Here is a 24,537-nt window from a genome sequence, read left to right on the forward strand (position 1 = left end):
AGGCGCTACTTCCCTTCAGGGGGAGAACCAGAAGGGAGCGGCAGGAATCTAGCAGCCCAGACCCACCCAAAGTGGCCAGAGGGTGGGCTTGAGAAAACCCTCCCCATCACTGGCTCCACCAGTCTCTGTCTCTAGAAGCCTCAAAGAAACAAGATCCCACCACCATGTATCCCGTTCACATTAATGAGGATGGTATTTCTCCGCATTCTCCATTGATTGATTTTTATTTCTTCATTTCTTGAATCTATATATTGCCCTATGCCCGGAGGCCTCAGGGTGGTTCACAGAACAAAATCAAAATATAAAACCACAATATATATAATCAAAATAAAAACACCAACCCAATAACACGCTCCACCCCCCCCCCCCAAAAAAAAGATGACTGTCCGACCTCTGCTTCAAAACCTCCAAGGAAGGAGAGTCCATGGTCGGATCCAACTGCAGGTCTCTTCTTTGGTCCTTGTCAGCAAAGTTCAGGCCAACTTCCAACTCCCAAACACACCCCTTGACTTCTGTCCATCCTGTTTTTCTCCTGCTCTGCACCTGCTGCTTGAGCCAGTCAAGAATCCAGAAAGTTAGTGTGATGAAACTTATATCTGGAATTAGCAAAACTAAGAAAATCAATAAGAAATCATTCAGGAAAAAGAATGGGAAATTTATTAAAATTACATGATGAAATATGTTTCCCATGATTACTCTTGGTGGAGCATAGACTAAATTCCACAGAGTTAAGAGAATGGTCTTTTGTAGAATAAGAACAGACACAGAAATTTTAAGAAATGAGGAATTAAGAACCTTATAGAGGTAGAAGGAAGTCATTAACAAATCTGGGAATAAAACCAGAGATTAGACATAAATGAGAAAAGTAAGAGTAGCAAGGAGAAATAGATAAGGTGGAGATAAAAGGACTTCTTGATGGAAATATATGTTTATAATAATGTCGCTGATGGTTTGTAGTTCTTAAAAAACTGTATGTCTTTGTTATATAATAATAATAATAATAATAATAATAATAATAATAATAATAATAATTTATTATTTGTACCCCGCCCATCTGGCTGGGTTTCCCCAGCCACTCTGGGCGGCTTCCATAAAAGACAAAAATACACTAAAATATCACAGATTAAAAACTTCCCTGAAGTTTTTAAGATTCTTCATTTAACTTTCTTTCTATTTTTTCTATTTCTCGATATCCTTTCTCTTCTTTTCCCCCTTTTCTATTTTCTATTTTCTTTTTGTGTAAAGTGTTTCTTTCATTACAGAACAATATGTTTGTGTATTTCTGAATGAGTAGATAAAGATCGTAAAAAAACAATCAATAATTTTGTCCTCTGAGTCTAGACATTTCATCATATTCCATCAGTTTCATCAGAAGGGATCGGCTAGAATCAAGCATGTTTTTCTCCAGCTCTGCACCTGCTGCTTGAGCCATTCAGGACTCCAGAAAGTTTTTGTGATGAAACTTATTCCACTTGGAATAATCAAAATTATAGTCATCTCATCTGGTGAAAGCTCAGGAGATATTTCGGGAGATTGCATGTGCCTCGGAAAGAAGCATGACAATAATAATTGCGCTGTGTCTGGGAAAGAAAAAGTTGGTGTAGAGAATATTTCCTGTGTTGGAGACAGACTGAGTGAAGATGCAGAGCTGGCGAAAGAGGGGTGTGCCTGCCTTGTGCTTCCAAGCTCTGAAGGTAGAGTTGAAAACCACCCAGATTGGGAAAGCCCACCCAGTCTGGCCTTGAAAGAGTCTTTGGGTTTTTCTGCTTTGCCTCCTTGGCAGGTAAGTCGAGGAGGAGGCAGAGCCAGAATGAGATCCCTGCTCCTTCTGTTGCTGGTTCTGCTGCTCATGATGCCCTTTGGAGTCTGCGGGAACCACAAGGCGAAATGCCCCTTGAATCTGGTCAGGGATCAAACGGATGATCGCAATTACTACTGGCCTGAACACTTTCTCATCACTGGAATCATATCTCCAAAATCCTTTTATAAGGAAACTCCATACGTCTTTTCTCAGACACCCTTCGCCAGGGCTGAGAGGTATATAAAATCCTATGTGGATAGGTTTCATGGTCCTCCAGTCCTTGTAATGGTTCCTATATATCAAGGAAAGAGTGCCTTTCTCAGGGCTAGGGAGCCAAGGCTGTCCTCATGTTGCAGGTCTACCCTGCCCTGACCATTGGTTCTGCTGGCTGGGCTGATGGGAGCTGGGGGGTCCACTAAAAGATTCCACCCAAACCTCTCCCATTTCCTTGTTCCCTGGGTCTTCCTTAGTGAAACACTCTCCTACCTTTGATTCTGTGTTGCTTTTAGTAGAATGCAAGGATGCCAATCAATCTGGTCAGGAGTCAAAAGGATGCACTGAATTTTCCCACCTGCAGGATGGCATGGAACTCAGGCAATTTCCAAGGCTCAAGGGTTTCAATCAATATTATTCCATTTGGACAATTCAGAAACTGTCGTTAGGGAATGCTACAGTTTTACAAATGGAATTTAAGATCCTCTGGGTGACGTTTGGTGGCTGATTAATTGGAATGGTGAATAAAATAATATGAATCAGGAGACTTCCTTGTTCGTGGAGTCAGGTCTCTAAAATGTGAAAAGGAATTATTCCTTTTTTCACAAACACAACTGACCTCATTTCTAAGTAGTGAGATGTTGATATTTCTTCACTTAGAATCCATAGGTACCTGTTTCCTATCCCAGAGGGAGGCATGAAACTCAAGCAATTTCCTTTTTTTATATATAAATATTTATTAAAGATTTTCTTAATACAATAAAAGAGAAAAAAACAAAATAACATATAACATACAATAAGCATATTTCCTTCACTTCTTTGGACTCCCTCACATCTCCCGTTCCTGCGTTCCTAATTTATAAAAATTTAGCCAGCAATTTATCACCTTATTTGAATTCTTATTTTCTAATTTTCCAATGTTGTGTCCCTAATTTTAGATACCATTATCCAAACCTTAAAAACTTAATTTTAACCTAATATTCATCCAAAATTTGTCTTTTCATAAATTTCACTTATCTTCAAATTCATTTCAACTAGCTTAATGGTGCCATGTTGTTTATAATCCAGCATCCTTCTTAACATTCATACAATTTACAATATTTTTGTAGATAAGCCTTGAATTTCTTCCAGTCCTCTTCCACTGCCTCCTCTCCCAGGTCTCAGATTCTGCCGGTCATTTCTGCTAATTCCATATAATCTATCAGTTGCATCTGCCATTCTTCCAGCGTGGGTAAATCTTGGGTTTTCCAGTGCTTGGCGACAAGTATCCTTGCTGCTGTTGTTGCATACATGAAAAATATTCGGTCCTTCTTTAACACCTTCTGGCCGACAATACCCAGAAGAAAGGCCTCTGGTTTCTTAGGGAAGGTATACTTAAGTACCTTTTTCAACTCATTATATATCATTTCCCAGAAAGCCTTAACTCTAGGGCAGGTCCACCAGAGGTGAAAGAACGTTCCTTCAGTTTCTTTACATTTCCAACATTTATTGTCAGACAAATGGTATATTTTTGCAAGTTTGACTGGGGTCATGTACCATCTGTATATCATTTTTATAACATTTTCTTTCAAAGCATTACATGCAGTGAACTTCAGCCCGATGGTCCACAACCTTTCCCAGTCAGCAAACATGATATTATACCCAATGTCCTGTGCCCATTTTATCATAACCGATTTGACCGTTTCATCTTGTGTGTTCCATTTTAACAGCAAGTTATACATTCTTGAAAGTACCTTAGTCTTAGGTTCTAACAATTCTGTTTCCAACTTCGATTTTTCCACCTGGAATCCTAACTTTTTATCAAGTTTAAAAACCTCTTTAATCTGAGCATAATGTAACCAATCTCGCACTTTATCCTTCATTTTCTCCAGACTCTGCAATTTCCAATTATCTCCATCTTTTTCTAATATTTCCCAATACTTCAGCCATTCGGCCTCCATATTGAGTCTTTTCCAGGCCTTAGCCTCCAATGGTGATAGCCACCTTGGGGTTTTGTTTTCCAGTAAGTCTTTATATTTTGTCCAGACATTAAACACTGCTTTTCTGACAATATGGTTCTTGAAAGCCTTGTGACTTTTAACCTTGTCGTACCACAAATATGCATGCCAACCAAAAGCATTGTTAAAACCTTCCAAATCCAATACATCAGTGTTTTCGAGAAGCAGCCAGTCTTTCAACCAGCAAAAAGCTCCTGATTCATAATACAACTTTAAGTCTGGCAGGGCAAAGCCCCCTCTTTCTTTAGCATCAGTTAATATCTTAAACTTAATTCTGGGCTTTTTGCCCTGCCAGACAAATTTGGAAATATCTCTTTGCCACCTCCCAAAGCACTCCGTTTTATCCACAATCTGTAAAGTCTGAAACAGAAACAACATTTTTGGCAATACATTCATTTTTATAGCAGCAATTCGGCCTAACAAGGAAAGTTTCAGTCTTGACCAACTTTCTAGATCTCTCTTAATTTCTGACCAACACTTCTCATAATTGTCCTTGAATAAACTCAGATTTTTTGCTGTTATGTTCACCCCTAGATATTTTACTTTTTTAACCACATTTAACTCTGTCTCTTTCTGAAACCTTTCTGACTCTGTAACTGTCAATTTTTTTCCCAATACCTTAGTTTTTTGCTTGTTTAATTTAAATCCCGCCACCCAACCAAACTCATAAATCAGTTGTAACACCCTTTTCGTACTAGATTCTGGCTCCTGTAGAGTCAAAACCAGGTCATCTGCAAAAGCTTTAAGTTTATACTGTTTCGCTCCAACCTGAATTCCTTCAACCAACCGGTCCCCTCTAATCATATTCAAGAGCACCTCCAGGACCGAAATGAATAACAGGGGAGAGATAGGGCAACCTTGTCGTGTTCCTTTTTCGATTTTAAACTCTTCTGTCACCACATTGTTAACTATCAATTTAGCCTTTTGTTCTGAATAGATTGCATCTATCCCATTTTCAAATCCCCGTCCCACTCCCATCCCTTCCAGATTTTTCTTCATAAATTTCCATGAAATATTATCAAAGGCCTTCTCCGCATCTATAAAAATTAACACAGCTTTTATATTGATATTTGTTTGCAAAAGTTCCAAAATATCAATAATGTTCCTTGTGTTGGCAAACAAATGTCTACCTGGAAGAAAGCCTGCCTGGTCCTTATGAATTACATCATTTAAAACTTTTTTAAATCTACTTGCTAAAATGTCTGCAAATATTTTGTAATCCACATTTAGGAGGGAGATGGGACGGTAATTCTTAAGTTGTGTCTTTTCAGTTTCCAATTTGGGTATCAACGTGATGAAAGCTTCTTTCCACGATTCCGGTGCCTTCCTCCCCTCCATAATTTCATTGCAAACCTCCATCGATGGATGTATCAAATAATCTTTCAATATCTTATAGTATTTGGAGGTAAGCCCATCTGGCCCTGGAGATTTGCCCAATTGCATATTCTGAATGGCTTCTTCAATTTCTTGTCGTGTTATTTTACAATTCAGGATTGATCTATTTTCTTGTGACAACTTTGGTAGTCCATTCTTTATCAAGAATTGTTCTATCTCAACCTCATTTTGCGGCCCTTGAGTGTACAGTTGTTTGAAATATCTCTGGAAACATTTTCTGATCTCCACAGGTTTCTGAATATTTCTTCCTTCAATCTCTAGATTTGTAACTGTATTTAATTTTTGTCTCTTTTTCAACTGCCATGCTAACAGTTTTCCACATTTATTAGCCGATTCAAATGATCTTTGTTTCATTAGTTTAATTTTCCATTCTACTTCCTGATTTATCAATTTAGAATATTGTGCTTGATAAAGTTTAATTTCTCTCAGAATCGGCTGTGACTTCGGTCTCGATCTTAACTTCTTCTCACATTCTTTAATTTTCTCCAAAATCTTATATTTTTCTCATTTTGTACCCTTTTCTTTACAGCGTTCTGTTGTATCAGAAACCCCCTCATAACCGCCTTGCTTGCGTCCCAGATAATTCTTTTTTCCACCGTGGTGTTCAAATTTATCTCAAAATAATCCTTCAAAGCTTTTTGGGCCTTCTTAATAATCTCCTGATCTCTAAACAAATTGTCATTCATCTTCCATCTAAAGGAGCCGGTTGGTATTAGTCTCATGTCCATCTTTACAGCATTATGGTCGGAGCAGGTCTTTGGGCAGATTTCCACCTTTCTCGTCTTAGGTGCCAGACCTCTAGTTATCCATATTTGGTCAATTCCTGTCCATGTCAGTTGGGCTTCAGAAAAGAATGTTCCCTCTCTTCCCAGGGGGTTCTTTATCCTGAAACTCAAGCAATTTCCAAGCTGCCAAAATTAGTTTATGTTTATTCTTTTTGGATCATTTGTGAACAACCTTAGCCCAGTTCTCTTGACGCAAGACCACAGGAGACCTACAGCCCACCATGGGCTACATTAAAGGTTTCCTCCTCCAGTCCCAGCACTTTTGCCTTTCTGTCACTTTTTTTAAAAAAATAATTAGAAGTGTTTTAAGAAACACTTGAAAATGGGTGGATTTTTATGGGTGGAACGATATGCTTCAAATAAAATGATTATATGGAATAACACAGACCAGGGTGTGTCCTCATTGGTGGAGTCACTGATCCAAACATGGGCAAAATTATAGGTTTTACCATGCACTCAAACCTGAAAGCCACCAGGCCTCATATGTAACTAAAAGGGGACTGAGGTATTTGGTGCTTTTCCTCCTTCAATCAAATGGTCTCTTATCTACCTATAGTCTAGCCCCTTGGAAGAAGCCAAAGACCACTGCAGCAAAAGCAGCCCTTGCAGCAACTTCCCAGTATATCACACATTTTGAGGGGCGCCTTCATTTCTTACTCATAGAACCGCTATATAATAGAATCATAGAGTTGTAGAGATGGAAGGAACCCGGAAGAATCTTACCTGAAGCATCCATGACACATGGTCACCTTCGGAGGGAGTCTCTTCCACTGCTGAACAGCTCTGTGTGCTGTTTGCATCAAAGCTCCGGTCATGGAGCAGATCTCCAAATTTTTGTTCTATGCTAGACAGGAAAAGGTTTGATATTAATGCAAAAGGATAAATAAATACCAATCTGTGTGGATCATATAATGTTTCCTCCATCCCATTCATATGAATATCAGTTTCACTCTTTTTAAAGAATTCATTTATTGCAGGGAGGCACCTAGGTTCTACTGGCACATGTTGCCTTTCCCACTCACCATCCTAGAGATCAACCAGGATCTCAGGCTCTTACCCAACATCACCCTGGGCTACAGCCTCTATGAGAACCATTTTGATGCAAGGATGACTTCGGACGCCATGCTAGAGCTGCTTGCAGGCAGTGGATGCAATATTCCCAATTATCACTGTGGAGAACAGAATCACCTGCTGGCTATTCTTGAAAGAAGCAACACTTTCATCTCAAGAGTGATTTCAGCCTTGTCAGGCATCTACAAAATCCCACAGGTAAGTAGTGGGAGAGCATGGAGAGAAAGAGAATTTCAACTGCATAAAATTCTACTTTCTCTTTGGATACGTCAAGCAGGGATATTTTAAAAAATGGGAAGATCCTGAGCTATGGATTCAACATCCCTTTTTCAAAACTGAGCCTTCACCAACTTGACACCTCCAGATGTTTCCAACTAAAACTCCCATCAGCCTCAGCCAGCAGAGATTTAGATAGATATCAGTCATTTTAGATAATTAAAAATCTTATGATGAAAGTAAAATAAATTGCTGATCTTTGCTTTGCTTCCTAGATCAGTTATGGCTTCACTGCCCAGGTTCTCGAAGGTAAAACCCTGTTCCCTTTTGTCTACCGGATGACTCCCAAAGAGGAAAGTCAGTACCAGGGGATTGTTGAATTGCTCCTGCATTTTGGATGGACGTGGATTGGCCTCTTCACTCCAGACAATGACAGTGGAGAAAGATTTGTGAGCGCTGTGAAACCTCTGGTGCTCAGCAAAGGGATCTGCATTGCTTTCTCAAAAAGAGTACCAGAAAATGAGCTAAATCAATTTATCAGGCCTGGGAAACCTTTTTTCCTATGGAGACAAGTTGGGGTCTTTGTTTCCTATTTAACCAATGCAGTGAGTATCATAGAAATCGTGGTAATACATCATTTCTATGAGAAGGAAATAGGGGCGAAAGTCTGGATCACAACAGCTTTGCTAGAAATCAGAACTGGCATTTACCTCCCTCCAAATTTATTCCATCACCTCCATGGTTCTCTGTCCTTTGCAATTCAGACTGGTATAAGGAGCAGCAAAGGTAAAACATATATAGGGCAGACCAATCTTGTGGATTATTTCAATCAAGCATTTCAGTGTTCATATTCAAAGCATCTGTTGTCCGTGAAAGGCAGGGTAAGATGCAGAGAGGAGGAGAAACTGCAGCCATTGCCCCAAGAGGACCGTGAGAGAGCCCTGTCCGAAGACAGCTATGGCACGTACATGAATATTCAGGCTGTGGCTCAGGCCTTGCATGCTTCACTTTCATCTAGATCCCAGAGGAGGCTGATGGTGGAGGAAGGAGAGCAATGGGGACCCCAAAGGCTACAGCCGTGGCAGGTATTTCCTTCCCCTTTTTGCAAACTGCAGTCCACACAGATGCTGATCTTGACTGGGGATAGACCTGTAAAATAACATAGTTACTATTAGTACTAGTAATAGTAGCATACAGCCCAACATTTCTCTGATGAAAATAGAGACGTCCCACTCCATAACGATAATCACTGGGCGACAATTTTTTACTTTTTGAATGTTGTCTAGATTTCTACAACTGCTTTAGGGTATTTTTGCACTGCTGAATCAGGGAATGGCATGCGTTTATGTGATGGGATGATGAGCTGCTTGTGCGTAAAGCTTGATCCCTCAGAGCTTGGGCATGGTTCTCAACACTCTGTCTTTAGCGGAGCCCCTTAAACATGACTCCCTTAATCGCTGGCAGAATCCGACAGTGGGCGTTTACGGAATCTACTCCAACATAAAAGTTCCTTGACGGAAACGCGTCTTCGGGATTCTCGGCGCGACAGTTTCCGGCGAGGAGTGGGTGTACCTAATGGAGGTCCTGAGACCTCGCCGCTGTTTTCGCTGGAAGACTCCTTGAGCCATCCCTCTGACTCACTTTCTCTCGGGACTCCCTCTCTCCCCCTGCTGGTGCTTTCCTCCGCTGCCGAGTCTCTCCTAGCTTCCGAGAGCCCTTCCACCACCTGCCTTTCCGATGGCAGTTCCCTGACATCCACCTCCCCTCCAGGGCCCCCTTCACCCCCTCCCGCCCCCTCCTCTACGGGTGGTGAGGATGGAAAACCCCGGAAAGAACCTCCCTCATCGTCAGAAGACTCGAACACCTCTCTCCACCGACTACCGTCTCTTCTCCCTGAGTACTCCTCCTCGTCGGAGTCTACTCCCTCTTCCAGCCCTGATTCTGGGAACCCTTCGAACTCCTCTTCCTCGTCGGTGGTGCCGAAGTGTTCCCTCCCGAACCGTGTCACAGGCTGCGGTTTCCTTGGGAAACGTTTCTATTAAAACCTCGTCATCTACCTCCTCTGCCGGTACCCATGTGTTTTCTGACTCCGGTTCCCCTTCCCATTCTGCCAAATACTCCACCTAATTGCCTTTCCACCTGGAATCAACGATTTCTGCCACATGATTGCTGCGTTCCCTTTCTTCTACGATTGGTCCCTGAGGGCTCTCCCGCTCACGTCCCCCAAACTCCCGCCCCTCTCGGTACGGTGACAGTAAGGACCTGTGAAATACTGGGTGCAGTTTCATATGGTTAGGCAACCTGAGTTTGAAGGCCACCGGATTGACCTGTTGTATGACCTCAAATGGCCCCAGTCGTTTGGGCCTCAATTTCTTACAACCCCCTTTGAACGGCAAGCCTTGGGTGGATAACCACACCCGGTCCCCCACCCTTATGGTTTCGCCTTCCCTTCTTCTCCTGTCTGCATTCTTCTTGTATTCTTCTTTGGCCCTCTCTAAGTTAAGTTGGAGCTGCCTATGGATGGCTTCCATTTCTTCCACAAAGTGTTCCGCTGCCGGGACACTCCATCTTTCCCCTCCTTCCCCCAGAAATGCTCTTGGATGACATCCATAATTAGCTAAGAAGGGACTCATCCCTGTGGACACATTCTCTGTGTTATTGTAGGCAAATTCGGCCAGAGCTAATTTCTCGACCCAATCATTTTCCCTGTCATTAACATAACACCTCAGGTATTGTTGTAGGATACCGTTTGCCCTTTCTGCCTGCCCATTTGTTTCTGGGTGTCGGGCAGTCGAAAAGTTGACCTCTACGTGCAGTAAGCTCATAAGCTTCTTCCAGAACCTGGAGGTAAATTGTTTCCCACGGTAGGAAACCACCCTCAAGGGGGCGCCATGCAACCTAAAAATGTGTTCTACAAACAACTTGGCAGTTTCCTCGGCCGTGACCGCATGTGAGCAGGCTACAAAGTGGCACATCTTGGTTAATAGGTCTACCACTACCATGACAGCTGTTTTCTCTTTGGATCGTGGCAGATCCGTCATAAAATCTATGGATACTGCCTCCCATGGTCGTTCTGGCGTGGGTAATGGTTCTAGCAACCCCGCAGGTGCCAACCTCTCCCCTTTTGCCCGCTGACAGCGGTCGCACCCCCTTACATACTTGCGTACATCTTCCCTCACTTTGGGCCACCAGAACTCCCTTGTAACCAACCACATGGTTTTGTGCTGCCCAAAATGCCCTGCTGTGGGGCTGTCGTGTAACTGCTTGAGCACTCTGCCCCTCAGTTCCCCATCGGGTATGTACAGTGCCCCTTTGTAATACAACGCCCCGTTCTTTTCCTCAAACCCCCCTGTGTTCTCTCCTGTCCCCCTGAGTTCTCTGAGTTTCTCTTGGGCGTATTCATCGTTCTCGGTACCCTCTACCAGTTCCCTTTGCCCCACCAATGCCGCCCCACACACCCAGTGGTCCTCGGGAATGATATGTCTTTTCTCAGGCACTCCCTCCCCCTCTAAATACTCAGGTTTTCGGGAGAGAGCGTCCGCCCTGACGTTCTCTGGTCCTGGTACATAACGAATCTCAAAATGGAATTTGGAGAACTCCTGGGCCCATCTCACTTGTCTCTGGTTCAGTACTCGGGCCGTTCTCCAATATTCTAGGTTTTTGTGGTCAGTGCACACTTGGACCTTGTGTTGAGCTCCAATCAGCAAGTGTCGCCACCTCCGGAACGCTTCATGAATGGCGAGCAGTTCTCGGTCGTACACAGTGTAGTTCCTCTCGGATTTATTCAACTTCCGTGAGAAGAAGGCGCACGGTCTCCATTCCGACGCATCCTTCCCCGGCTGGAGAAGCACCGCCCCTAGCGCTCGGTCTGAGGCGTCCGTCTCTACTCTCATCGGTTTCTGTAGATCCACATGCAAAAGCTGTTCTTCCGACGCGAACGCTTTCTTTAACCTTTCGAACGCTCGCTGCGCCTCTTCCGTCCAGACAAATTTTTTCTTGCTACTGAGACAGTCAGTGATGGGCGCCGTTAAGTGGGCGAAGTTCTTGATGAACTTCTGATAGAAGTTTCCAAACCCCAGGAACCTTTGCACGTCCTTCTTTGTTCTCGGTGTCTTCCATTCCAGTACCGCTTGAACCTTGCCGGGATCCATGGCCAATCCCTTGTCTGACAAACGGTACCCCAGGAATTCCACCTCTCTGGTATGAAACTGACACTTCTCCAGTTTCACCCACAGCTGGTTTGCTTGCAGCCTGCTCAGTACCTCTCTTACGTCCCGCACATGCTGCTCCTCATTCTCTGAGTACACCAATACGTCATCTAAGAATGCTACACAGTTTTTGTAAAGTAAAGGTCCCAGGACGTGATTCATGAATGATTGAAAACAGGCTGAGCCCGCCTGTAGACCGAAGGGCATAACGAGGTACTCAAAGGCCCCCAAGGGGGTGAATATGGTAGTTTTCCATTCGTCTCCCTTTCTCATTCGTATCAGGTTATACGCCCCCCTCAGGTCCAGTTTGGTAGTTCTAGCACCACCTCTACGACAAGCGCCGGTCTTGGGGGTTCAGGCTTGGGCACATTCACTGATCTTTGGCCTGGCTGCTGTGCCCCGATGCTGGCAACCAGGCGTTGGCTTTTACCTGCTCCTTAACCCCTCCTCTTCCCCCCCCCAACAGCTCCCGCCATTCCTTGCCATCCCTTCCTTTGAGGGCAGACTCTGGCAAAGTGACCTGGCTGTTGGCAGAGGAAACATTTCTTGGCGCTCTTTCCCTCCTTCTTCCGCCCTTCGTTGGTGTTTGAAACTCCGCGCGCGCGCGCTGTTCCAATCTCCATCAGTTCTACTGGCGGGGAATGCTGCTCTGGCATCACTGGAATGCGGAAATCACTCCAACGTTCCCCTTTCCCTTCCCGCTTCTCCAAGGCTCTCACCTCCTGGCGCGCTCCTATGGCAAGTGCGGATTTAGTCAGCTGGTCCATAGACTCCGCCCTGGGCGCGCAGGAGAGTTCATTCTTCACCGCCGAGGATAGCCCTTCTTCGAACAGCATTTGTATCGGGTCCGCAGACAGGTCCCACCCCAATTTATGGATCAACATGGTAAACTCTGTCCAGTACTCTCGGACGGATCGGTTCCCCTGTTTACACGCCATCAACTGTCTGCGCACCACCCCTTGCTCAATCTCGCTGGAAAACATCAGATCCATGGCGCGAAAAAACTTTCTCGAGTCCTTTAGAGCGTCATTATTCGCTGCCATCAGGGGCCTCACCCAGTCCTTTGCCCCCCCTTCGAGATGCCCAATGACAAACGCCACTCTGGATTCCTCATCGGGAAAGTCATCAAACTGCAGATTGAGGGCATATTGCATCTCTGTCCTAAAGGCTTGATAATTTCTGGGATCACCCCCAAACTTTTGCACCAACCCTGGCACCTTCCTGGTGAGTGGGGTGGTTTTCCCCTTGTCTGCATCCTGAGCCCGCCTCTCTTCGAGCCTCGCCGTTTGCAGCGCTAGCTGGAGTTCCAACACCCTGTACCTTTCTTCCAGGCTTGGACCCGCTCCAGCTCCTCCTGCTACTCCGGCTCCTGTTGGGTTCTCATGATGCCTCTCCTTGCACAAGCGGCTTTCAAGGACTGTCGGATTGCTGTGATGGGATGATGAGCTGCTTGTGCGTAAAGCTAGATCCCTCAGAGCTTGGGCATGGTTCTCAACACTCTGTCTTTAGCGGAGCCCCTTAAACATGACTCCCTTAATCTCTCGGGACTCCCTCTCTCCCCCTGCTGGTGCTTTCCTCCGCTGCCGAGTCTCTCCTAGCTTCCGAGAGCCCTTCCACCACCTGCCTTTCCGATGGCAGTTCCCTGACAGTTTATCTCCATCAGGTCAGGTTTTTGTGCTATGTTGATTTGAACGAAAATCAGATCTTGTGACAAAATCGATTACATTTTTGTGGCATTATCGGCTGATTTTTGTCAACACATATCATCCTAAATATGTTTTTAAGAGAAAAAAATGTTCTTCCAACAACATATATTGATTACCTCATAGAAACATCGATTACTGTAAACTGAATGGTGGGCATTGATAAAGGTAAGTACACGCAAATTGCATGTTGCTTCACCATTTTTCAAACTTCAGGGCTTGAACTTCTTGGAACTCCTGGAATGCTCAGCGGCAGGGAGGTCTCTCTTCAGAGTCCAACAGTAGTCAGCCATCATGACTGCGTCGCAGCGACCCTGATACCTGGTCTCCATCTCTTTCATGTCCTGATGGAATCTCTCCCCCTGCTCGTCACTCATTGAACCCAGGTTCTCAGGAAACCGGTCCATATGTGAAAATAGGTAGTGCATCTTGACGCTCATGTTGCAGCCCAGGTTTCTGAAAGCTGTCAGCATGTTGTTGACAAGTTCTGCGTAGTTTCTGGCCTTATTGTTGCCAAGAAAGTTCTTCACTACCAGAACAAATGCCTTCCACGCTTCCAGTTCCACTTCGTTCATTGAGTTTCCAAACTCTGGATCTCTGATGAGGTGATGGATCTGAGGTGCCAGCTTTCAACTTCTCCATGGTCAATCCTGGAAAAGCCTGGCACAAGTAAGTGAATCAGTCACCATCCTTGTCCAGAGCCTTGGTGAACTGCTTGATTAAGCCAAGCTTGATGTGCAGCGGTGGGAAGAGTATTCTGTCTCTGTCCACCAGAGGGTCATTGATGACGTTCCTTTCTTTGCAAGGCACCAATTCCTCCCGCACAGGCCAGTCTTTCTTCGTGTAATGCTGAGCACGGTCCCTACTATCCCACATGCACAGAAAACATCGGTACTGGTTGCCGTTGTTTAGCAGAACACATTTCAGTGATCGCTTGCTGCTGTCAGTGAACAGTCTCCAATCTTTGGGTTCATACTGTGGCACTCCAAGCTTGAGAAGAAGCTGCACAATATCTGCACAGTACACCAAGTCCTTCTCTTCCGAGAAAAAATGGAGGTACTCTTGATGCCTATTGTGGAAGAAGCTGATGCGAGCACTGTCAGAGAGGAGGCTTTTTTCCTTCAATCTGGATGCCAACAGTTCAGCAGAGTCCTTTGACAAGCTGAGGTCGCGAACTAGATCATTCAACTCCTTTTGGGAAAATGGATGTGGAGCATCATCTTCAAGAACCACTTCTTCATGTCCTTCAACACTGGAGGCATCTTCGTCACTAATGTCAGGAAGTTCTCCGAAGATAGGCACTGGAATTTCATCACAATGAGCTACAGGACGACGTGCTGATTGAAGATCAGGATACTTGAGGCTGCTCCGGTTCTTTCTGTTGATCCCAGTCACATCAACAGTGCAGAAGTAGCAGACAGTGACATGGTTTGTCGGCTCCCTCCAAACCATGGGAATTCCAAAGTTCAGACTCTCTTGCCATTGGTCCATCCATGTAGAGTCTCGGTGCATGCCTTGCACACCATGTGTGGCGCCCAAGCTTTATCCTGGTCACCAAGTTTAATACCAAAATAACTTTATGCTTTGCCGCACCGATTTATGGAAGATTTCAAGGTTTTATGAGTTCAAACTGATCCCTTTTCAACATAATCACCCAGAACTATTGGACCTGAATACTTCTTGTCATTAAAATAATCATTTCCAATCAAAATAATTATTTGACATGGCATTTTACCCCCACCAACTTCTTCTAAAATGCTCCAGACAAGCGTACATGTGAACAAAAACGTAAAAAAAATGACATGTGGACATAGCTCAAAAACTTGACCTGATTGAGCAAAACCAATGTGATTTTTGGATTCAGTGCATCAGATTCGTTCTAAATCAACTGAAAAAATGCAGACAACAAATTTTGTTGTTGACCAGTGTTTACTGTTGATATCCAGAGCTTTTTAAAGGCGGAACTCATTGAAACTCAGTTTTGGCCCCTTTCAGGTGGGTGCCATTGCCATTCTTAGAGGGAGGTGTTCATGGTGAGTTCCGGGACCTTTTTTCCCTAGAAAAATAGCACTGTTTATAACCCACACGTCTTCTTGGGTTGCCTCAGCACTCTGGGCAGCTCCCAACATAAAGAAATTCATACTAAAATATTAAACATATTAAAATTCCCGATACAGGATTGGACAGCTTGTGGGTTGGATAACTCCACATCTGCCAACATTTCTCCAATGAAAATAGGGACATTCTAAGCAAAGTTGGGAAATTCCAGGATCAAATGAAAAACTGTCTCTAATTCAGGGACATGGAAAATTGGAGCACTTGCAGGGTCTGTGGTAAGAAAAATGGCTGAATAGGAATTCCAGTCTACATGAGATACACGCAGCCCCAAATCATAAGAGGTTGAAGTGAGTAGGACTGAGATATCCATCTTGGCTTCCCATTTCCTTAATGCTGATGTTTTCCCCTGTCATTCCAGCTTCACCCTTTCTTGAGAGAAATCCGGTGTCTGAATACTTCCAGGGGCAGGCTGTGCTTGGATGAGAACTGGGAGCTACCAGCGGACTTTGATATTGGGAACTGGGTGATGTTTCCCAATCAGTCTCGTGACCTTGTGAAAATTGGGAATATAAGGAGAGAGACGTCTGCTAGCATAAAGTTCACCATTAACCCAGAAGCCATTGAGTGGAACAAGAAATTCAATAAGGTAGGAAGAATCACAGAGGGAGACGGCTAGGAGATGCTTAGTATGTTTTTCCTTAAACAACTGCTGAAAAATGACCATATCAGGATATCAGGTTGACCAATGGTGTCTTGACAATCAATAACAGCTGCAACCACCACTCCTTCTTTCCACAGCAGCTGAGATAGGAGGGGAATTTGGGGTGCTCAAAGAAAGGATAGAGCACAGAGGTCCTCAATGAAGACACCAGAATCTTTGACAGAAAGGACTACGTTGATAAGAAGAAAAGGGAAAGCCCCTAGTAAAAGTGAACTATTGGGTTTTCATACATGCAGAAGGATGGAAAGTTATTTATTTTAGAAATGATAATTACTGATTTATTGTGGATTTTTAAATTTATGGAGTAAGCTCACTTGTAGATGTTGCAAATGTTAAACTATTGTATGTGCAGGAATTGAGAAGTGCACAGCTGTTGGTGAAGGATGAGAAGTTAAAAAAAAAACCCTATTGTAATATAAGGTTAATGTTAAGTGTCAGGGAACTGACATCAAAGGGAGAAACGGAGGCAGGGCACCAGAGCGACGCCGGGGAGGGAACCAGCAGAGGGGAAGGGTTTCAGCGTGACACCAATAGAGAGGAGAGGGAGATGGAGGAATCGGTGTCAGGGCTCCAAGACCCTTCAAGCGGAACTAGCGGAGAGAGTGCTGGCACGCCCCTGCCTTCCCCTTACTTGCGCAGACGCGTTCCGCGCAGGGAACATAGGAGGAGACTTGGGGTCAAGCAGCTTTTATGCTGGAAGAGGTTCAAGAAACGCCCACTGACGGATTCTGCAAGTGACTAGCAGGTCACGGAGGGCGAGCTCTAACCCTAAACATGGTTGAGCAATCGATCTAATTGAAGTGGAGGCAGTTTACACACGAGTAACCACCCTACACCGTTACAGCAATCCGCCAGTCTCTTGCTGTTACTCATGAGTAAGCAGTGGAAACATGAGCCAGACTGGAGGCGCCGGGGCAGCGGAGCCGGCTGCGGGGGCGCAGGACCTGGTGAAGAGGAACCAGGAGCTGGAACGGCATGTAGCATTGCTGATGGTGCGGCTGGACGAGAGGCGCACCCAGAACGCGCAGGTGAGACCCACCCCAGTAGCAAAGAAGGTACCCGGACTGGTACACTAATTTGGGGGAAAACCCCAAGAATATAATGGATTCTGGACAGAAATTGAATACGCACTGCAGCTGCAGCATGATGATTTTGCTGACGAGGCGGTGCAAGTGGCTTATATCGTGGGGCACCTTGAGGGCAGTGCGAGGGAATGGGTTAGACCCCTAATGGCCGCGCATAACCCCACCATGAAGGACGTCCGGAAGTTTTTTCAGGCGATGGACGCGATGTATTCCAGCCAATTGGGGGAGAGCGTGACCCAACGGGAGCTGATGAGATGTAAGCAGGGGGACCTTTCCGTTAGAGACTATTGGTCCCGCTTTGCGATGCTGATACACAGGCTCGAATGGGATATGGACAGCTCGCCCATACGGATGCTGTTTGAGGAAGGGTTGTCCCCAGCCGTTAAGGATGAGCTCTCCCGTGCGCCCCGCCCGGAGACTATGGATCAGCTGACGAAAGCTGCGCTGGCGATAGGCGCTCGCCAGGAAGCGCGCGCTTTGGAAAGGCGGGAAGGGAGAGGGGAGCGTTGCCACGACTACCGCATTCCTGAGATGCCAAGGCAGCCTTCCGATGACGTGGTGCCAATGGAAATTGATGGGGCGCGCGCACGCGAGGTTCCGAGCGCCCACCAAGTAGTCAAAAGGGAGGCAAAGACTGGGAAAAACTCCAAGAAATGTTTCCTCTGCCAGAGGCCAGGACACTTTGCCAGGGTCTGCCCACAAAGAAAGGCTTGGCAAGGGATGGTGGGGGCCGCTGGAAACGAGGAGGAGGGGGCAGAGGCATAGGTGTAGGAAAACGCCAGCGCTTGACTGCCCACAGGGGGGCGCAGCAGCCAAGCGAACAACTAATTGAAGTGCCCCAACCGGACCCACCCAAGGTTTCTATAGCGATAGAGGTGGCGCTAGAACTCCCAAATGGACACCCAATCAAGGTGAAGGCAATGTTGGACTCAGGCAGCTCCTGTAATTTTTTTAATAAGGAGTTTGTGCTGGAGCACCAGATCCACTTGCTGCCACTGGATTTCCCGCTCCAAGTGACCACGATAGATGGCAGGGAGTTACTAGGGGGGGAGGTGACCCACCAAACCCCGCCAATGAGAATGAGTGTGTCCAGGCACACAGAGACCATTGCCTTTCACGTGGCCACACTGGCGGGACCCCCGATAATACTGGGGATGAGCTGGCTAGTGCTACATGAGCCAGTGGTGGCGTGGCACCAACGCACAGTCACATTTGGGTCAGCCCACTGTTTGGAACACTGTCTAGGAGGGGAGAAGCCCAGGGTGAGATTGGCCAGAGTGGCAGCAAACACGCTGAAGCAGAAAGCGAAGGTGCCGCCACAGTACGCAGACTTACAAGAGGTCTTCAGCGAGAGGGAAGTGGACAGGCTACCGCCACGTAGGCCCTTCGACTGCCAAATCAACCTTCTCCCGGGGGCGCAGCTGCCGGTGGGTAAGCTGTATGCCATGTCCGACAGAGAGGTGCAGGAGTTGTGAGACTTTATAGACAAGAACTTGAAAAGGGGGTTTATAAGAGAATCGAAGGCAGTAGGGGGCAGCCCTGTGTTTTTTGTGGACAAGAAAAACACAGATCAGCCGAGGCTTGTCGTGGACTATAGAAAATTGAACCTCGTATTGGAACCCGTGACCTTCCCAATGCCTAGAATTGATGATATTCTGACCAGGGTAAGGAAGGGTAAGATTTTTACCAAGCTGGACCTTAGGGGAGCCTACAATTTGATTAGGATGAGAGAGGGGGACAAATGGAAAACCACCATGTTCACCCCCCTGGGGGCCTTTGAGTACTTAGTTATGCCATTTGGATTACAGTCAGGCTCCGCCTGTTTTCAAAGCTTCATGCACCATGTGCTGGGTCCCCTGCTGTACAAGAACTGCGTAGCATTTCTGGATGACGTCCTGATCTATTTGGACAATGAAAAACAGCATGTCCAGGACGTCAGGGAAGTGCTGAAAAGGCTACAAGAGCACCAACTGTGGGTCAAGCTGGAAAAGTGCCAGTTTCACGCCAAGGAAGTGGAATTTCTGGGATACAGGTTGTCAGACAGAGGCCTAGCCATGGACCCCGGCAAGGTGCAGGCGGTGCTGGAATGGAAGGCCCCCAAAACCTGGAAGGATGTGCAGAGGTTCCTTGGGTTCAGCAACTTCTACCGGAAGTTCATCAAGTACTTCGCCCACTTATCCGCCCCCATAACGGATTGTCTCAGTAGCAAAAAGAAGTTTGTCTGGACGGAAGGTGCCCAACGTGCCTTCGAGGGGCTAAAGCAGGCGTTCGCCTCGGAGGAACAGCTCCTGCACGTGGATCTGCAGAAACCGATGAGGCTAGAGACCAACGCATTGGACAGAGCGATAGGAGCGGTGTTGCTCCAGCCGGGACCGGCCCAACACACATGGAGGCCGTGCGCCTTCTTCTCAAGGAAGCTGAACGAATCGGAACAGAACTACACGGTGTATGATCGTGAACTGTTAGCTATTTATGCCGCGTTTCGCCAGTGGAGACATCTCCTGATAGGGGCTCAGCACAAGATCCAGGTTTGCACTGACCACAAGAACTTGGAATACTGGAGAACAGCGCGAGTACTAAACCAGCGACGGATTCGGTGGGCACAGGAGTTCTCCAAGTTCTTCTTTGAGATCAAGTACGTGCCAGGACAAGAGAACATGAGAGCAGACGCGCTTTCACGGAAACCGGAGTACACGGAAGGAGAAAGACCACCAGACGCTCGACATGTGTTCCCTGAGGAACGATGGGTTTGTGGGGGGGGGGCGTTGGTTGGGAAATGGGAACTGACCGAGTTGATTCGCCAGGACGAATTTGCCCAAACCAGAATCCGAGAATTAAGGGAAAATGGCAGAGACCGGGGGAACTTCGAGGTAAGGGAAGGGTTACTGTATTACAAGGGAGCAATGTATGTGCCCGGGGGGGGGGGGCTACGGGAAAGGGTGCTCAAACAGCTTCACAACAACCCTACAGCGGGGCGCTTTGGGCAACACAAAACTATGTTACTGGTCACTAGGGAGTTTTGGTGGCCGAAGGTGAGGGAAGATGTACGAGAGTATGTACGGAAGTGTGACCGCTGCCAAAGAGCCAAAGGAGAGCGGGCAGCCCCGGCAGGGTTACTAGAACCCTTGCCCACACCGGGAAGACCCTGGGAGGTGGTGTCGATAGATTTCATGACAGATTTACCCAAATCCAGAGGTAAGACAGCAGTCATGGTAGTAGTAGATCTGCTAACCAAAATGTGCCATTTTATAGCATGCTCTCATGTGGTGACAGCAGAGGAAACCGCACAGCTGTTCGTCAATCACATATTCAGGTTGCATGGGACTCCTTCGAGGGTTATCTCCGATCGGGGGAAACAATTTACCTCGAGGTTCTGGAGGAGGCTCATGAACTTATTGCAGGTGGAGGTGGGATTCTCGACGGCAAGGCACCCGGAGACTAACGGGCAAGCAGAGAGAGCGAACGGCATATTACAGCAATATCTCTGCTGTTACGTCAACGAGAGACAGAACGATTGGGTAGATAAGCTAGCTCTGGCCGAGTTTGCGTATAACAATGCGGAGCATGTGTCCACGGAGATGAGCCCGTTCTTGGCTAATTATGGGTGTCACCCCAGGGCCTTTCCCGGGAGGGGGGAGGAAGGGTGGAGCGTGCCCGCAGCAGAGCAGTTTGTGGAAGAAATGGAAGCACTGCACTGGCAGCTTAAGATGAATCTAGACAGGGCCAAGGAGGAGTACAAGAGGCAAGCAGATAAGCGTCGCCGGGAAGGGGAGACCATTAGGGTGGGGGACCGGGTGTGGTTATCCACTCAAGGATTGCCCTTCAAGGGGGGATGTAAGAAACTCAGGCCGAAGCGGCTGGGACCATTTGAGGTGACACACCAAGTCAACCCGGTGGCATTCAGGCTCAAGTTGCCGGACAGCATGAAAATCCACCCGGTATTTCATAGGTCACTACTCTCGCCGTACAGGGGGGAGCGGGGGATCCGGGGGGTAGGAGGAGAGGGATTCACACACCCACCACTGGAAGAAAGGGAACACCACCACCAGGTAATGGAGATCCTGGACTCACGATGGCGGGGACGGCAGGTGGAGTACCTAGTGGCTTGGGAGGGTGAACCCGAGTCAGAAAACACGTGGGTTCCAGAAGGGGAAATAGAGGATGAGTATCTGGTGGAAGAGTTCCACAACAGGTATCCGAGGAAGCCCAAACCCCTGGAGAGATTCTGTGAGGAACAATTTGCCACCACCGATGAGGAGGAGGACTTTGTGGGTTTTCCAGCATCCCAAGAGGAAGGAGGAGAATCGTCAGGGGAGGAGGAATCAGACTGGGAAGCCCCTCCCATTAGAAATCGGAGCGGGTGGGAAGCGGGGTTTGAGTCCTCGGACGATAACGGCAGCTCCTTTCGAGGTTTCCCTGCATCGTCGGCGGAAGATGGGGACAAGGTCACGTCTCCGGGTCAGGCCGGGGGTGGAGGGGGTCCTGGGGGGGAGGTGGATGTCAGGGAACTGACATCAAAGGGAGAAACGGAGGCAGGGCACCAGAGCGACGCCGGGGAGGGAACCAGCAGAGGGGAAGGGTTTCAGCATGACACCAATAGAGAGGAGAGGGAGATGGAGGAAGCAGTGTCAGGGCTCCAAGACCCTTCAAGCGAAAGTAGCAGAGAGAGTGCTGGCACGCCCCTGCCTTCCCCTTACTTGCGCAGACGCGTTCCGCGCAGAGAACATAGGCAGAGACTTGGGGTCAAGCAGCTTTTATGCTGGAAGAGGTTCAAGAAAAGCCCACTGACGGATTCTGCAAGTGACTAGCAGGTCACGGAGGGCGAGCTCTAACCCTAAACATGGTTGAGCAATCGATCTAATTGAAGTGGAGGCAGTTTACACACGAGTAACCACCCTATACCGTTACATTAAGGAATGGCATATGAACTAGAAACAACTAGGGAAATAGATCAGTGACAAGAGGAAACCTTGCATGCCTCAAGAACAGAGTGAGGGAAACCAATATTTGGAAAAGTCATATTAAATTTGTCTTAATTAGTGACTGAGAGTTTATCAGAATCCTGAACTTTGAGGAAATCACGTTTCAGACTCCATTGCCATTTTTTTTGAAGATTTATTAAGCAAGGAAGCAGGTAAACGGAGAAGAGCAAACAGAGTTCTGTGGTGCAAACCTCACTTGTCCTGAACTAATTATGAAGAACAAGATATTCTGGTCGCCCCAATAGTCAGTGGGGGGTTGAAAGGACCCTGATGAGGGGGTCAAAGACTGCAGTCCAGAGATCCGTTTCAATTCACTCTATGAGTGAATTACATACCAACAAATACTCCTAACTGTTCCTCTTTCTTGCACCTTCTTGTCTTCCTGGTTAGGCCGTGCCTCGTTCTAGGTGTACAGAAAGATGTCGACCTGGATATGCCAAAATGGTTCTGGAAGGAAAGCCCATTTGCTGCTATGCTTGTGCTCGGTGTGCGGAAGGGACCTTCTCCGCCCAGGAAGGTGGGTGACGCCAAGGGGGAAGGTATTTCTGGAGAGAGTAAACGCAGGGCAGTAATCCAGTCTCACACACTTTTTGTGAGAATTCTGCAGACTTTGTGGAATGTGGCTCCTTCCTCAATTTGTTTAGGATAAATCGCCTTCATTACATCCTGGAAGAGAGTTGAAAGGAATGATCATAAGGAAGTAATCTCTAGGATTTCTTCAAAACGTAATAGAGTTCTTCAAAACGTAATAGAACATAGATCATTAGGGATGTAAGTAATGCTGCAGCTACTCTTTTTCTCTCCCCCAGATGCAGAATATTGCACCAAATGCTCAGAAGATCACCATTCAAACAAGCACAGAGATCAATGTGTCCCCAAGATTATCACCTTCCTGGCTTATGAAGAATATTTGGGAATGGTGTTAGCTTCCGTTGCCCTCTTCTTGTCCTTAACAGCAGGCATTGTGTTGGGAATCTTCATTAAATACAAGGACACTCCCATAGTCAAAGCCAACAACCGGGACCTCTCCTACATCCTCCTCGTCTCCCTCCTGCTTTCCTTTTTGTCCTCCTTCCTCTTCATTGGGCGCCCAAGGAAAGAGACCTGCTTTCTCCGACAAACGGCCTTCAGCATCATCTTCTCAGTTGCTGTATCTTCTGTCTTGGCAAAGACCATCACGGTGGTGCTGGCCTTCCTGGCCACAAAGCCCGGGAACAGGGTGAGGAGATGGCTGGGCAAGAGTCTGGCCAACTCCATTGTCATCTCCTGTTCTGGGGGGCAAGTTCTCATCTGCACCATCTGGCTGGGCTCTTCTCCCCCATTCCCAGAGCCCGACATGCGCTCCCAGGTGGAAGAGATCATCCTGCAATGCAACGAAGGGTCCGTGGCCATGTTTTACGTTGCCCTCGGCTACCTGGGCTTCTTGGCTGCCACCTGCTTCACGGTGGCTTTCCTAGCCAGGAAGCTGCCCGGCTCCTTCAACGAAGCCAAGCTGATCACCTTCAGCATGCTGGTCTTCTGCAGTGTTTGGGTGTCTTTTGTGCCCACCTACCTGAGCACCAAGGGCAAGTACATGGTGGCTGTGCAGATCTTCTCTATGTTGGCCTCCAGCGCTGGGCTTCTGGGCTGCATCTTCCTTCCCAAGTGCTACATGATTGTGCTGAGGCCTGATCTGAACACAAAGGAGCACCTGACAACAAGGAATTAAGGGGACATCTGATTCTTAAAATAGTCCATGTTCCTGATGTCCAGAAGTGCATAAAGGAAACACAGCTACTCACCCATGCTGTTTATTCTCCATCTCTGAAAGAGATTGTGTTCCTTCTTAGCCCAGGTTTTATGTAGTCCTGTTCACATGAACCGTAAGATGGGAGGAAAGTTCTTGGTTCCTTACTTTGCCAAGGATTACAATGAGTCCTGGTGTACTGCCCGTAGTTTGTAAACTATTATATTTTAATAGAGATTATGTTCATTCTTAGCCCAACTTTTATGTAGTCCTGTTCACATGAACAGGAAGATGGGAGGAAATGTTTTGCCACCTTGCTTTGCGTCCTGGTTTAGTGCCCTTAGTTTGTAAACTACTATCTTTTAATAATATTGTGTTTTGGGAACTTATATTTATCTCACAACAAGATAGTCTAGAGGGAGACAGGAGTTAGGTTTTTTAGTCTGTTTGCTTTCCTATTAACCATATCAATTCTGATATTCAACCATACTTTACAGTTATGTCATTGCTAGATATTCAAATACCTGTGCTCCATTTTGTAAAGGGATGCTGCATCATTCAGAAGTTCACTTCACA

The 24,537-nt window shown here is 46.6% G+C and overlaps 1 protein-coding gene and 1 long non-coding RNA gene across 4 annotated transcripts in view; one reads left to right on the forward strand and one right to left on the reverse strand.

The window, feature by feature from the left end:
- Nucleotides 1-1,147: 1,147 nt before the first annotated feature.
- Nucleotides 1,148-23,943, forward strand: LOC309333076 (vomeronasal type-2 receptor 26-like; the record flags this gene model as incomplete). Its single annotated transcript, XM_081846531.1, has 6 exons — nucleotides 1,148-2,037; nucleotides 7,169-7,460; nucleotides 7,754-8,563; nucleotides 15,866-16,093; nucleotides 22,626-22,752; nucleotides 23,045-23,943. Exons 1-6 carry the CDS (start codon nucleotides 1,457-1,459, stop codon nucleotides 23,941-23,943), a joined length of 2,937 nt encoding a protein of 978 aa, XP_081702657.1. The 5' UTR covers nucleotides 1,148-1,456.
- LOC309333085 overlaps nucleotides 8,495-24,537 on the reverse strand; it is a 30,611-nt gene continuing 14,568 nt past the window's right edge. Inside the window, exon 4 of one of the 3 annotated variants that reach the window (XR_014152362.1) lies at nucleotides 8,495-8,627. This is a non-coding gene — a long non-coding RNA (uncharacterized lncRNA). Of the gene's footprint in view, nucleotides 8,628-22,686; nucleotides 22,781-22,819; nucleotides 22,902-24,537 lie in introns of those variants that run through there. The other 2 variants (XR_014152363.1, XR_014152364.1) reach the window with 2 other exon arrangements.

Source organism: Podarcis erhardii (assembly GCF_964252035.2).
Source record: "Podarcis erhardii genome assembly, chromosome: 18".
Taxonomy (NCBI): Eukaryota; Metazoa; Chordata; class Lepidosauria; order Squamata; family Lacertidae; genus Podarcis; species Podarcis erhardii.